Source organism: Gigantopelta aegis, chromosome 15 (assembly GCF_016097555.1).
Source record: "Gigantopelta aegis isolate Gae_Host chromosome 15, Gae_host_genome, whole genome shotgun sequence".
Lineage (NCBI taxonomy): Eukaryota > Metazoa > Mollusca > Gastropoda > Neomphalida > Peltospiridae > Gigantopelta > Gigantopelta aegis.
The window spans coordinates 42,865,054-42,879,820 of NC_054713.1; the positions used below are offsets into that span (position 1 = coordinate 42,865,054).

Consider the following 14,767-nt stretch of genomic DNA (forward strand, 5'->3'; position numbering starts at 1 on the left):
AGGTGCCAAAAGGTGTTTGTGTGTTGGGGGGCGGGGGGGGGGGGGGGGGGGGGGGGGGGGGGGGGGGGGGGGCACACACGTATAAATACATATATAAAAACCGTTGCTGCTGCTACAACGTGGTGGGACATGCCCCCATTGCCCCCCCCCCCCCCATCCCGCTTCCTACGCCAGTGATAACAGAAAACCCCACAAACAAACACCGACGTCGCTCATATAAAAACGTGGCGAGATGTAGACCAGTGGTAAAGCGCTCGCACGGTCGGTTTAGGATCGATCCCCATCGGTGGTCCCATTGGGATATTTCTCGTTTCAGCCACTGGCATATCAAAGGCCGTGGTATGTGCTATCTTGTATATGGGATGGTGCATATAAAAGATTATATGTCAAAATTACCAAATGTTTGACATCCAATAGCTGATGATTAATAAATCAATGTGCGCTTATAGCGTCGTTAAACAAAACAAACTTTAGCTCATATGAAAACATTTTTATTTCATTTCAACTTATTTTCTTGCTTATATCCAATTAAGGTACAAACACGCTGTCCTGTGCACACACCTCAGCTATATGACTGTCTGTCCAGGACAGTGGGTTAGTTGTTAGTTGGTTAATGGTTAGTGGGAGAGAGGAGTACATGTATGTAGTTGTCTTACACCTACCCATTGAATCGTTAAATCTCGTTCTGGGTGGGAGCTGGTACCGGGCTGCGAATCCTGTACCTACCAACCTTATGTCCGACGGCTTAACCACGATACCACCGAGGCCGCCCGCTTGTGGACCTATTAGGCTATTTCTCGTTACAACTGGTGTAACAAAGGCCGTGGTATGTACTATCTTGTCTGTGGGATGGTGCATATAAAAGATCCCTGCTGCTAATAAAAAAGAGTAGCCTATGAAGTGGCGACAGCGGGTTTCTTCTTTCAATACATGTGTGGTCCTTAACCATATGTCTGACGCCATATAACCGTAAATAAAATAATGTGTTGAGTGCGTCGTTAAATAAAACATTTCCTTTCTTCCACCAAGGCCGGTCATTTCTATTGAAAGCCCATTGAGTTGATAATGGGAGACAACTGGTAGGAGTTTGTGTTGTGGACGACGCGTGGACGTTTTACCTGTCAACTAAAATAACACACACACACACACACACACACACACACACACCTAAACGCGCGCGCGTGCACACATACACACAAACCTATACACTTACACACAAACACACACACACACACACACACACACACACACACACACCTACACGCACGCACACACGGATACACATACACACGCGCGCATGCACGTACACGTGAACACACACAACAGAGCCGTTGAGAAAGGTTCACCCTGCAACCCGTGACACCTCAGACGAGCGCTCTCCTACTGAGCTACACTCGTCTACGTGTGGCAGGAATTACAAACAGAGACAAGCTCGATTTGCGGTTGAAAAGGACAAGGACTGGGATATAGAAATAGACAGAAAAAGTAAGTTTAAGTTCACAAAAGCGTGAAACAATAAGATGGAATTTTAAAAAGAAAGTTAGTTTGTTTTGTTTAACGAAACCACTAGATCACATTAATTTATTATCACCAGCTATTAGATATCAAACATTTGGTGATTTAGTCTTAGCAAGGGATCTTTTATATGCATCATCCTACAGACAGGATAACACATACCACGGCCTTTGATATACCAGTCGTGCACTAGTTGGATCTAAGAAGTAAAGTTTGTTTTATTTAACGACGCCTCTAGAGCAGATTGATTTTTTTATCTTATTATCGGCTATTGGACGTCAAACGTATGGTTATTACACTGGGTTTTTTAGAGGAAACCCGCTGTCGCCACATAGGATACTCTTTTACGACAGGCAGCAAGGGATATTTTATTTGCGCTTCCCACAGGCAGGATAGCACAAACCATGGCCTTTGTTGAACCAGTTAAGGATCACTGGTCGGTGCAAGTGGTTTACACCTACCCAATGAGCCTTGCAGAGCACTCACTCAGGGTTTGGAGTCGGTATCTGGATTAAAAATCCCATGCTTCGACTGGGATCCAAACCCAGTACCTACCAGCCTGTAGACCAATGGCCTAACCACGACGCTACCGAGACCGGTTAGTTGGATCTAAGAATGAAGTTCAGACAGATTGAAATCTGATAAAATAACGGAAATAAGGGATCTTTTATAAATTATGCACCATCCCACAGAGATACCACGACTTTTGATATACTAGACATGGTTCACTGGCTGGAACGAACAAAATAGGCTAATGGGTTTTAAAAAGAAGAGTGGAATACAGACAGACACACAGACAGACACATACACATGCAGACCAACAGACATACATACAGAAAACAACCTGGCCAGTGTTAATAAAATTAGTTTTATTGATGGGGGACATTATACCTCATATAATTGTTCATGGAAATTTGGGAGAGAGGGAGAGAGACGCTAGACCCATAAACGTACGAGACAGGTGGACAGGAGTTCAACTGCCTCCCTAGCGCTGGAGCAAAACTTCAAATTCGGGCAAAAATTATACAGATATTCGGGCAAAATGTGCTAATCCGAGACCTTTTTACCGTGCATTTTCATCATTCTACCCTCAGAATTAGTTGTAATCCATGTAGAAATGCCAAGTCATTTGTTTGCAACCCTATATAGCTGTTTGGAAGTAGGCCTAATGCTAATATGAATAAACGCTGTTATCCAGATTCAGGCATTTCGTTTAATTCGGGCAAAAGCCACCTTGCCCTCCCCTCCCCTACAAAAATGGTAGCCCGTACGCCTATGGCTAGACCAAGATATGTTAATTAACAGCTGTACCGTTATATCTCTATCAATTATGCATATAAAGTGTACGCCAAAGCGCTGCAGGGTTTAAATCGATTAAACTAGTCAATGCGTACCATGTTTGACCGGCCGATTTTTGACAAATATTGACCAAGTTTTGACCTCGCTGAACAATCAATCGGACACATAAAAGAATTAACGATTTATGTCCATATCTGATCCCCGACCTTCCAGTATCCGGCATGGATTAAACATCTAATCTTACATCTAATCAAGGGGCGGATGAGGCGGGTTTTTTTCTAGGGAGGGGGTGCAACTTGCATGAAGAGCAGCGTAACTATTGTAACTACACTAGTTACGGGCATAATTATTATATACTATTGGTTTTATACAACCGAGCATACAACACTCACCTAGTCAGGATTTTATATTGGGGGGGGGGGGGGGGGGGGGGGGGGGGGGCCCATTACTGGGGGTGGTGGGGGTGGAGGGGGTAACCCACACTATATATGTATGTATGATTTTTATAAAATTTAATACAGTAAAAAGAAAGTTTGATTGGGGGAGGAGTCGTGCCTCTCCCCCCCCCCCCCCCCCCGCTACGCTACTGGCATACAAACTTTAGCCTGAGTAAATAGGAAAAACAATGTTTAACGTTTTACCTTAGAAAAACAAAACAATGACCCATCTGTCGTCATTCTATGAAAAACAACATATAATAATATTTACCCCCCCCCCTACAAAAACCCCAACAACACCGCCACTTGAGTTTAAAATATTAGTATTATCAAAATCTCATTTTCATGTCATTTCAACTTATTTTCGTGCTTATATCCAATTAAGCACGCTGTCCTGGGCACACACACACCTCAGCTATCTGGGCTGTCTGTCCAGGACAGTGGGTTAGTTGTTAGTTGTTATTGGTTAATGGTTAGTGAGAGAGAATAGGGTGTCGTGGTCTTACAGTAACACCTACCCATTGTGTCGTTAAAACTTGCTCTGGCTGGGAGCCGGGACAGGGCTGCGAACCCAGTACCTACCAGCCTTATATCCGATGACTTAACGACGACATTACCGAGGCCGGTGTCAAACTCTATATTTTGAGGAATCCGAAAGGGGAAGCAACTCTCATTAAACCACAGGCAAACAATATATATTATATACTAGTATATTATATTATATTTATATATATATATATATATCTATATCTATATGCACTGGCGTAGAAAACGGGGGGGGGGGGGGGCATGTGCCCCACCTCTTCAGATATTTTGCTTTATATTTGCTTTATAATACTGTCAAAGTGTGTAAATATAAAAGTGTGCCCCCCACTTTTTGACACCTTCCTACGCTCGTGATTGTGTGTGTGTGTGCGCGCATGTGTGTGTGCGTGTGTGTGTGTGCATATGTATATCAAATTGCGCGGTTCTACCTTATATTACATTTTCGGCATTATGCACATAATAAAATAAGTATATAATACTATAAAAATATCAGTACACACCTTCCCTGTAGATTTATTACTTAAAATATACTCATTGATTACTTAATACAATATAGAAACATTTATTACTTAAAATATACTCATTGATTACTTAATACAATATAGAAACCTTTGTTACTTAAAAATTTACTCATTGATTACTTAATACAATATAGAAACCTTTATTACTTAAAAATTTACTCATTGATTACTTAATATAATATAGAAACATTTATTACTTAAAATATACTCATTGATTACTACTTAATACAATATAGAAACATTTATTACTTAAAATATACTCATTGATTACTTAATACAATATAGAAACATTTATTACAACAAAATATACACACATTATTATCCATACGCTTTATATGCACATTTATTATTTAATACAATATCCACACATTAATTATCCACATATGTATTACATCATAAACTGTCCACACCATTTATAGTTAATAATAAATAAAATATACGCACATTTATTACATATACACACATTTATTACTTAATAAAATATATACACACAGATTAATAAAATATGCAAACATTTATTAATGAAATATTGACATACACACCATTTTTCATTTATACACACACTAAAGCATGGTATAATAAATACCTTTCTTAAACGACACCACTAGAGTACATTGATTTATTAATCATCGACTATTGGATGTCAAACATTTGGTAATTCTGACATAAATTAGTCTACTGTTAGGCTCAGACTATTAACTATTACGACCAAGTTGACCAACTTGATGGTTGCGTTGTAGTTTCCTCGACACACTCTCAATCCCCCCTCCCCCTCCACATATATATTATAAATACCATATTATATACTCTTCATAAAAAAGTAGGGGAACTCTAATAAGAATTTACAATTGCCAAATTTGTGAGGTATATTAGCTGTGGGGAATGTTTATATGATAATAGTGTATTAACTGGGCAAACATTACAACCGGTAGTTCAGTATTACAGAAGGTTTTATGACCACCAAAGATCTTGAAGAACGATTGGGGTCAGAAGTGAAATTTGAAAGTTGACGAGTTTGTTTTATCAGTAAATCGCAAATTCAAACAATAAAAATGACTAAAAATAAAACAATAACAACTGTATGATCAACAGAATGAAAAAAATTGACAGAAATAATGTTCCACAGTGATTAATGGACCTTCCTGGAAATTGTCAAAATCGAGAATGACACCCCACACACGTGTACGGGCAACTGCGTGATGCAGGTAGTACTATACCAAATAACTTCCGGCTGGGTCAAAGTTGGAGGTGCACCGAACTTTTGATAGAGAAGTGAACACCACAAGTCCTGTGATTGGTTATAAATGTGAGTGTGTTGGTTGTAAAAAATAATAGTTTCATCTGGGTAAAATAAATGTGCAATTTTATTTCATCTAGTACCAATGTGTCAAGTAGCCTTGTGCTTGAAACATGTATGGGGTACCTGTAAAAAAAAGTACTCAAATTTTGTGCGAAACTAGGGTAGTCATAGACGCTACCCGTTATCTCAGAAACGAGCAGCTTGACCCCCATTTTTTTCTGATTCACTTTAAGTGTAAGGGGTGGTAGTATTTATATCCGTGGCGTTTATGTCGGTTGATACGTTGCAGGTAGGAGTTTTAGCCGCATATGTTACTATTGTCGTCTATGGGATTTGATTTGGTAGTATACACCCTGCACGTGCAAACTATGGAATGTGTTTCGGTGTGTTGATAAACAGACCTGAACGTTCTTTACTAGGATGTTTGTGGTCGAAACGTATTTTCGGTCTAATAGTTGATATTAACATTAATATTTCAGGTGCCCCTACTGTTTTTTTTTGAAGAGTATATTTGGTTTATTTACGAAAAAATCCTCCAGACACCCTCCTAAAAAACCCCCAACCTATTGCCCTTCTTGAAACCTCATCTTCTTAATATAGAGGGGATGGGCGTATCCCAGTTGTAAGGAGCTCGCTTGATGCGCGGTCGGTTTAGGATTGATCCCTGTCGGTGGGCCCATTGAGCTATTTCTCGTTCCATTCAGTGCTCCACAACTGGCGTAACAAAGGCCGTGGTATGTACTATCCTGTTTGTGGGATGGTGCATATAAAAGATCCCATGCTGCTAATCGAAAAGATTAGTCCATGAAGTGGCGACAGCGGGTTTCCTCTCTATATCTGTGTGGTCCTTAATCATATGTCCGACGCCATATAACCGTAAATAAAATGTGTTGAGTGCGTCGTTAAATAAAAATTTCCTTCCTTCCTTCCTTCTTGACCTAGAGGCTCAAAGTGTTCATCTAAAGCTCATACCTGACGAAGAGAGGAGGACACAGGCACTTTTTAATAATGAATCAAACCCTTTTTAATTAATTACTCAATTTGACCACCGCACGATATGCCGCCAACCCATTCCTCCCGCAGAGTGTCTTACTATCAACCACCCTTCGGCTTCTGGCACACGTCATCTCGGCAAGCCAAGGTGCCATGGAGTATACTATACGCAATGGTACCTTGTCTTGGGAATATGACCACAGGTTGACAAGAACATAGCTGCTGTATGTCATTTAGGGGATTACACACCCCACCCCATTTTTTTGAAAACCATAACCCTTTATCACTAAATAATATTTTTAAATTCAACGGTAAAACATTTTTTATTTTACTTTTTACAAACTAAATTAATGTTCTATCTAAAACTCAAAACAAAAATAAACAATTCATATATGTTTATGTTTTAATGTTACCACGTACATTTTGTACTTTTTTACTTAATAATGAGCAATAAATATTACCCTCCCCACCCCCAAAGTATTTATTGTAGAATACAGTCGATTAATATTTACAAATAGGCTTGCATCTATTCCTGTTTTAATTACACATGTATATAGGCCTCTTCCAAAAGCTCTACAAACATGGCTTTCCCCTCTTGGCCATGTTGATAGAATTTAACCGGCCTCGGAGGCGCAGTGGTTAAGCCATCGGAATATAGGCTGATAGGTACAGGGTTCACAGCCCGGTACCGGCTCCAACCCAGAGCGAGTTCTTAAGGGCTCAGTGGGGAGGTGTAAGGCCATTACACCCTGTTCTCTCTCATTAACCACTAACAACTAACTCGCTGTCCTGGACAGACAGCCCAGATAGCGGATGTGTGTGCCCAGGACATCGTGCTTCAACCTTAATTGAATATAAGCACGAAAATAAGTTGAATATAAATGATAGAATGTAGAAATGACCCCCCCCAAAAAAACAACACAAAAAAACACCCCTCCCCCCAAAAAAAACCCAAAACAAAACAAAAACAACAACAAAAAACAACAACCACACACGGTTTTCTGATTAGATAAGAAGGGTGATATCTATTGCAGGGTGTGAAGACATTACCACTTTATTGTTCTCAGAACCTTTTTCTTCCGATTAACACAAGCGACTTTGAAGACACCAACACTGAAACGACAACCGACAGCTGAAAGCTATCTTTACGACAAGGTTCGACAGGTCGTACCTGTCAGCCAAGAGCCGACTAGTCCCGACAACCGATAATAATCGTGCTGTGCGTTCCTGGCATTATGGGTTATACGACGAGAATCGACTTGTAAGAGCGTTCAGACTAGCAAATGGCAGACGTACAAATTGTGACAACAGAAAGTTGGTCAACTTTGTGCTGGCAGTTGGTAGTCTGAACCTAGAATTAGATGGAAAACTCGCAACATTTTTCTTCAAAACCAAAGAAAGCGATCGTCTGCCAGAAGTGACGCCAACTTCACGTTAAAGGGTCGATAGAATTTCTTAAGGATCTCGATCGTCTTGGCTGCAAGTTTTGGTTTATCCGTTCCTTTGTTCGATGTTGTTCTGTTCACTATTCTCTGCATCACATCATCGGGAAGCGGATCTGAAACAAACGTGTATACTTTCATTTCATTTCAACTTATTTTCGTGCTTATATCCAACTAAGGTTCAAGCACGCTGTCCCGGGCACACACCTCAGCTATCTGGGCTGTCTGTGCAGGACAGTGGGTTACTTGTTAGTTATTAGTGAGAGAACAGACGGTGTAGTGGGCACTACCCATTGAGTCGTTAAAACTCGCTCTGAGTGGGAGCCGGTACCGGGCTGCGAACCCTGTACCTACCAGCCTTATGTCTGATGGCTTAACCACGACACCACCGAGGCCGGTTAATGTGTATACTGAACAACATAAGATATGCACCTATTTATTTTGTTTTGTTTAAAGGTAGTTACTAAGTACTAAACCAAATAACAAAGTTCGAGGTGCACCATACGTTTGATAGAGCAGTTAATATCACAAGTCCTGCCATTGGTAATAAATATGACAGTGTTTGTTGTGATAAAATTGCTTTTCATTTCGGCAAAACATGTATACAATTTTATTTTATCTAATACTACTGTGTCAAGTAGCTTTGTGCTTGAAACACGTTTGGGGTACTAAGTAAAACAATGGGGGAAAAAAGAAGAAGAAGAAAACAACCCCCCCCCCCCAAAACCCACCAGGGAGCAATTAAATATGTTTAAGGAGGATGGGGTCCCCTAGTCCCCAGTTGGATCCACCTCTGGAAACGAGTGCGGGGTGGGTTTGGCAGTTATTCACTCGCGGAAAAAAAGTACCTGTTCATTAAATAAATATATAAAGAAGCATTTACTTGAAATATACTCATGAACCTTTAAACCAAAAAAGATCGTTACAACCATTTCCTTCGATATTCAATTGCACGTGCTATTCTCGGTTTATGCGCACAACTTGTCCTTATGCACATTTCGGGTTCACGTGCTCCTGTTTGACGTGATTAAAAAAAAAAAAATCTTTGGACCGCAAATCGATTGTATATGGATTGTCATCGCTAAGAACAACCCCACACTTTTATCGGCAACGTGATACCACGCCTCTCAGAAAATGAGCGTCTTCGAGCTTGAGGTTGGAATGGACCAAAACATTGTTGATAAATGATTTGCATCATAACATACAGTGTCTCATAATTAAGAGTACGAGACAGCGGGGGTGGGTGGGTGAGGAGTGGTGGCAGGGGACAACTGCACATTACACACACATTACACACACACACACACACACACACACACACACACACACACACACACACACACACACACACACACACACACACACACACACACACACACACACACATACATACATACATACATACATACATACATATATATATATATATATATATATATATATATATATATATATATATATATATATAATATATATATACTCTGTCAAAAAAGAAACGCATAGGCGAAATATTCATGGAATTATCTCTTTAATACAAAGTGGCATAATTTCGTTATTTATGATCGTATCACAGTTACATTTGACATGGATATATGACAATGTTCTTTCTATGGACTAACGGCAGTGGAGGCGTTTTCGTCGCCTAACAGCGTCGCACGAGGGCGCTGAAATCAGTACCTTGTGTGGCCAGCAACAGCAGCTGGCGTACACGTCTGTCCAGTTCGTCCCATAAATGTTCAATGGGGTTGAGATCTGGCGATCTTGATGGCCATGGCAGCACATTAATGTTCTCATTCTGTAGGAAATCCCTTGTTACACGTGCCGTATGCGGCCTGGCATTGTCCTGCTGAAATAGTTTTCTCTGTCGATCCAAAATGGGAAGCATGTGACGGCGAAGAATCACTACCCCAATCTTTTCCCCGAATTTCACGTGCATTCGCCAAAATATGACCATTTCAGACCGATTTCCTGCAATTGTTGCACAACGTGCCACAACGTGCGTTAAATTTGTTTTAGGGTGCATTTGGGCATGCTTTCTGATTCCAGGAACATTAACAAACATGGTCATTCAGCAATATTGTACAAAAACCGATAGTTTGTAAAATCAAACACTTTTCTTCTTTCCCTATCACCTATGCGTTTCTTTTTTGACAGAGTATATATCTATATCTATATCTATCTATCTATCTATCTATCTATCTATCTATCTATCTATCTATCTATATATATATATATATATATATATATATATATCAATCAATATCATTTCGTCTTTTAGAAGAAAGGAAGGAAAGAAGAAAATTAATACAAACCTAAACCAAGAACATTGTATACCCGTTCTAGCGAAGAAATACCAACCTAAACCAAGAAAACTGTATACGCGTTTTAGCTCTCTTCCAAGATGGCGAGCGTAGTCTTGGAATGGAATAAACAAGAACTGCTCCCGTGGAAAAACTTTCAGCCAATCGTTGATGGCAATGTAGTACAGGCCACACATTAGATGAATCTGAAAAACAGAGCAAAAACCGGCTTCGGTGGTGTAGTGGTTAAGCCATCGGACTAAGTCTAGTAGGTACTGGGTTTGAATCCCGGTATCGGCTCCCACCTAGAGCGATTGGTAACGACTTATTGGGTAGGTGTAAGGCCACTATACTGACTAGAACCCCCCGGGTGGGAAAAATTCGGGAAAATTTTATCTGGGTAAAATTTCGGGCAAATCAACCCCTCCAGCCCCCCTAAATCAAAGAGTCCCCATACGCCCATGCTGACTTCTCTGTAATTAGCCACTGACAGGCGGGTCTAAACAGACAGCCCAAGTAAATGAAGTGTTTGCCCAGGACACAGCGTTCTTGAACCGTAATTGAATGAATAGAAGGACGAAAATATGTACAAATGAAAGTCAACTGTGGATCGCTAAAGGCCTAATCCAAGGTGGAAAACAAAACTGCCCTATTTTCTATATTTATTTAGTTTAACAACACCACTAGAGCACATTTGATTTGTTAGTCATCGGGTATTTTATCTCAGACATTTAGTAATTCTGGCATGGGGTCTTTAAAGGAAACCTGCTGCATTTTGCATTTAGAGAGAGAGAGAGAGAGAGAGAGAGAGAGAGAGAGAGAGAGAGAGAGAGAGAGAGAGAGAGAGAGAGAGAGAGAGAGAGAGAGAGAGAGAGAGGGGGAGGGGAGAGAGGGAGGGAGGGAGAATGAGAGACACACAGACAGACAGACAGAGACAGAGAGAGAGCGCGAGAGAGAGAGAGAGAGAGAGAGAGAGAGAGAGAGAGAGAGAGAGAGAGAGAGAGAGAGAGAGAGAGAGAGAGAGAGGAGAGAGAGAGAGAGAGAGGATGTGGGAGTGAGAGAGATACATTGTGAGAGATTGAGAGAGAGAGAGAGAGAGAGAGAGAGAGAGAGAGAGAGAGAGAGAGAGAGAGAGAGAGAGAGAGAGAGAGAGAGAGAGAGAGAGAGAGAGAGAGAGAACGAGAGACAAAGAGAAAAGAGAAAGATCGAGAGTGGTGGGTGTGATGATGTTGGTGGTACATTAGAGTTTAATACACACAGTGCATATCAGGGCATAACAAATACAATGTGCAATACGTGAAGATATTATACCAGATTGGACTCTCTCGCAAATGTGATGTCATAGAAACAAGATCTCTCAGATCGTTGCCCGAAGCAAGTTTCATACATTTTTACAACTCGTTCCACTTCCAGTTCAAAGGTTTGTAATGACACGGGATGACGGAAGCAAAAATAGTCTGAAATCAGTCTGAAAGTAAGTAAAAATAGTTAGAAATCAGTTTGAAAGTAAGTAAAAATAGTCTGAAAGAAATCTGAAAAAAGTAAAAAATAGTCTGAAATCACTGAATGTAAATAAATATAGTTAGAAATCAATTTGAAAGTAAGTAAAAAATAGACTGAAATCAGTCTGAAAGAAGTAAAAAATAGTCTGAAATCAGTCTGAATGTAAGTAAATATAGTTAGAAATCAGTTTGAAAGTAAGTACAAGTAGTCTGAAATCAGTCTGAATGTAAATAAATATAATTAGAAATCAGTTTGAAAGTAAGTACAAGTAGTGTGAAATCACTCTGAATGTAAATAAATATAATTAGAAATCAGTTTGAAAGTAAGCAAAATATAGTCTGAAATCAGTTTGAAAGAAGTAAAAATAGTCTGAAATCAGTCTGAATGTAAGTAAATATAGTTAGAAATCAGTTTGAAAGTAAGTACAAATAGTCTGAAATCAGTCTGAAAGTTAAGTAAATATAGTTAGAAATCAACTTGAAAAAAGGTAACAACAGTACCGATGAGATACATGATACACCCTTCAAAAGAAGGTCGCAGTGATCTAGTTATGGTATGCAACACACCGTTATCCCAATATATGCTCAGAATAGGATTTCCTTTAATATGTAATGCGTGAAAAGTAGGTCGCAGTGACCTAGTTATGGTACGCGACACACCACAGTCTTACACTGCCATTGATGATCATATGTGAATTCATAAGAAACATATCCTTCGCAAATGAAAAGTTTACGGACGGACGGTTCGAAAACGCCACATCATAATATGACCCGTCTTATACGGGCGTATAAAAATATCTGAAATCAATACGAAATCTAAAAATGAGTAGTAAGTAGAAATAGTCTAGAATCAACTCAATTCAACAATAAAACATAGTCTAAATCAATCTAAAAATAAGTATCAATTGCTTGAAAAAGATATTCTGAAGAAAACGTAGTCTAAAATGAATTTGGAAATAAGTAGAAATAGTTTGAAATCAATATGTAAATGTGCAGATAATAAGTAGTCTAACACAGTCAGATCTTAATGAATGTGAAAAGAAGAGAAATAAGTAAAATAAGTCTTAAAATAAGTAGAAATAGTGTGAAACTAAGTCTTGTGGAATCGTCTTGAAAATTCAAATAATTTGGGAAAAGTGTTTGTGAAACAAGGAAAGGAAATGTTTTATTTAACGACGCACTCAACACATTTTATTTACGGTTATATGGCGTCGGACATATGGTGAAGGACCACACAGATATTGAGAGAGGAAACCCGCTGTCGCCACTTCACGGGCTACTCTTTTGGATTAGCAGCAAGGGATCTTTTATATGCACCATCCGACAGACAGGGCAGTACATACCACGGCCTTTGATATACCAGTCGTGGTGCACTGGCCGGAACGAGAAATAGCCCGATGGGCCCACCGACGGGGATCGATCTCGCCCCTTGTGAAATAAAAATAGATTGCTCGACATAACAGGCATTGTTATTTTTCTGATGTGTCGTCAACATCTATTCAGCCATTATGTTAGTCGTTTCTATCACCCCCCCCCCCCCTCTCTCTCTCTCTCTCTCTCTCTCTCTCTCTCTCTCTCTCTCAATGTTGGTCTGTCTCTCTATCTCTCTGTGTGTCTCTGCCACCCCACTCTCTTTCTGTTTGTCTCTCACCTCTTCCCCCGTTTTTTCTCTCCCCTTCTCTCTCACTCACCCTCTCTCCCCTTTCACTTTGTTTCTTATCTCTCTCCCTCCATCTCTGTCTCCTCTCTCGTGCTTTCTCTCCCTTCTCTCTGCCTCCCCCCTCTCTCTCTGCCCCCTCTCCCTTTCCCTCTCTCTCCTCTCTCTCTCTCTCGAATCTCCTCATCTTCTTCTCTCTCTCTCTCTCTCTTCTCTCTCTCCCTCTCTCTCTTCTCTCTCTCTCTCTCATCTCTCTCTCTCGTCTCTCTCGCTCCTCTCTCCTCAATGTTGGTCTTCTCTCTATCTCTCTGTGTGTCTCTCTGCCACCCCCCCCCTCTCTTTCTGTTTGTCTTCACCTCTTCCTCTTCCCCCGTTTTTTTCCTCTCTCCCGTCTCTCTCACTCACTCTCTCTCCCCCTTTCACTTTGTTTCTTATCTCTCTCCCTCCATCTCTGTCTCCTCTCTCTCTGCCACTCCTCCCTTTCCCTCTGTCCCTCTTCTCTCTCCCCAGTCCATCTCTCTCCTCCTTTCAACTCTCTCTCTGTCTCTCTCTGTCTTTCTCTCTTTCCTCCTCCTCTCTACCCCCCTCCCCCTTTTCCTACCTCTCCCCTCTTCTTCTCTCCCCTTTCTCTCTCCATTTCCCTGTATCTCTTTTCTCTCTCTCCCTCCATCTCTCCTCTCTCGCTCTTTTTTCTCTCCTCCTCTCTGTCCCCCCCTGTCCCCCCTCTCCCCTCCCCTCCCCCCCCTCTCTCTCTCTCTCTCTCTCTCTCTCCCCCTCTCTCTCTCACTCTCTCTCTCTCTCTCTCTCTCTCTCTCTCTCTCTTTCACTCACCCTCTCTCTCTTTCACTCACCCTCTCTCTCTTTCTAAAATATGAGGTATCGTTAAACAATTTAAGAAACCCCTTCTCTCCTCACCGCTCCGTGGGATCTCTGAGTAACACTATGAACTTTGACCCTGGGTACACGTGTTTGATGTACTGAGCAGTGACTAGTCTTGGTTCACTGCAACACTCGTTTCCAGGAATAAGGCGCCAATACTCGTGCTGCCAAATTGTCGACGGAGTTCCATCGCCTGAAAGTAAAGGAAAGAAATATTTTGGATCTAACATAAGGTTGTTTCGACACAACTGGCCTGCGAACCCTCTACCTACCAGCCTGTAGTCCGATGGCTTAACCACTGCGCTACCGAGGCCGCTATAGGTCAATCAGTATACAAACGGAAAAGGATAGACGGGGTTTGATGGCCTTCCACTTG

At 40.8% G+C, this 14,767-nt stretch overlaps 1 protein-coding gene across 1 annotated transcript in view; it reads right to left on the reverse strand.

Annotated features, from left to right (window-relative positions):
• Window positions 1-7,996: 7,996 nt before the first annotated feature.
• The window catches only part of LOC121389842 (carbohydrate sulfotransferase 15-like), a 10,527-nt gene continuing 3,756 nt past the window's right edge, over window positions 7,997-14,767 (reverse strand). The window contains exons 4-7 of the mRNA XM_041521490.1: window positions 14,428-14,584; window positions 11,665-11,821; window positions 10,412-10,559; window positions 7,997-8,169 (exon numbers count right to left, since the gene is read on the reverse strand). Of these exons, the coding sequence (XP_041377424.1) occupies window positions 7,997-8,169; window positions 10,412-10,559; window positions 11,665-11,821; window positions 14,428-14,584 (635 nt within the window). The remainder of the gene's footprint in view (window positions 8,170-10,411; window positions 10,560-11,664; window positions 11,822-14,427; window positions 14,585-14,767) is intronic.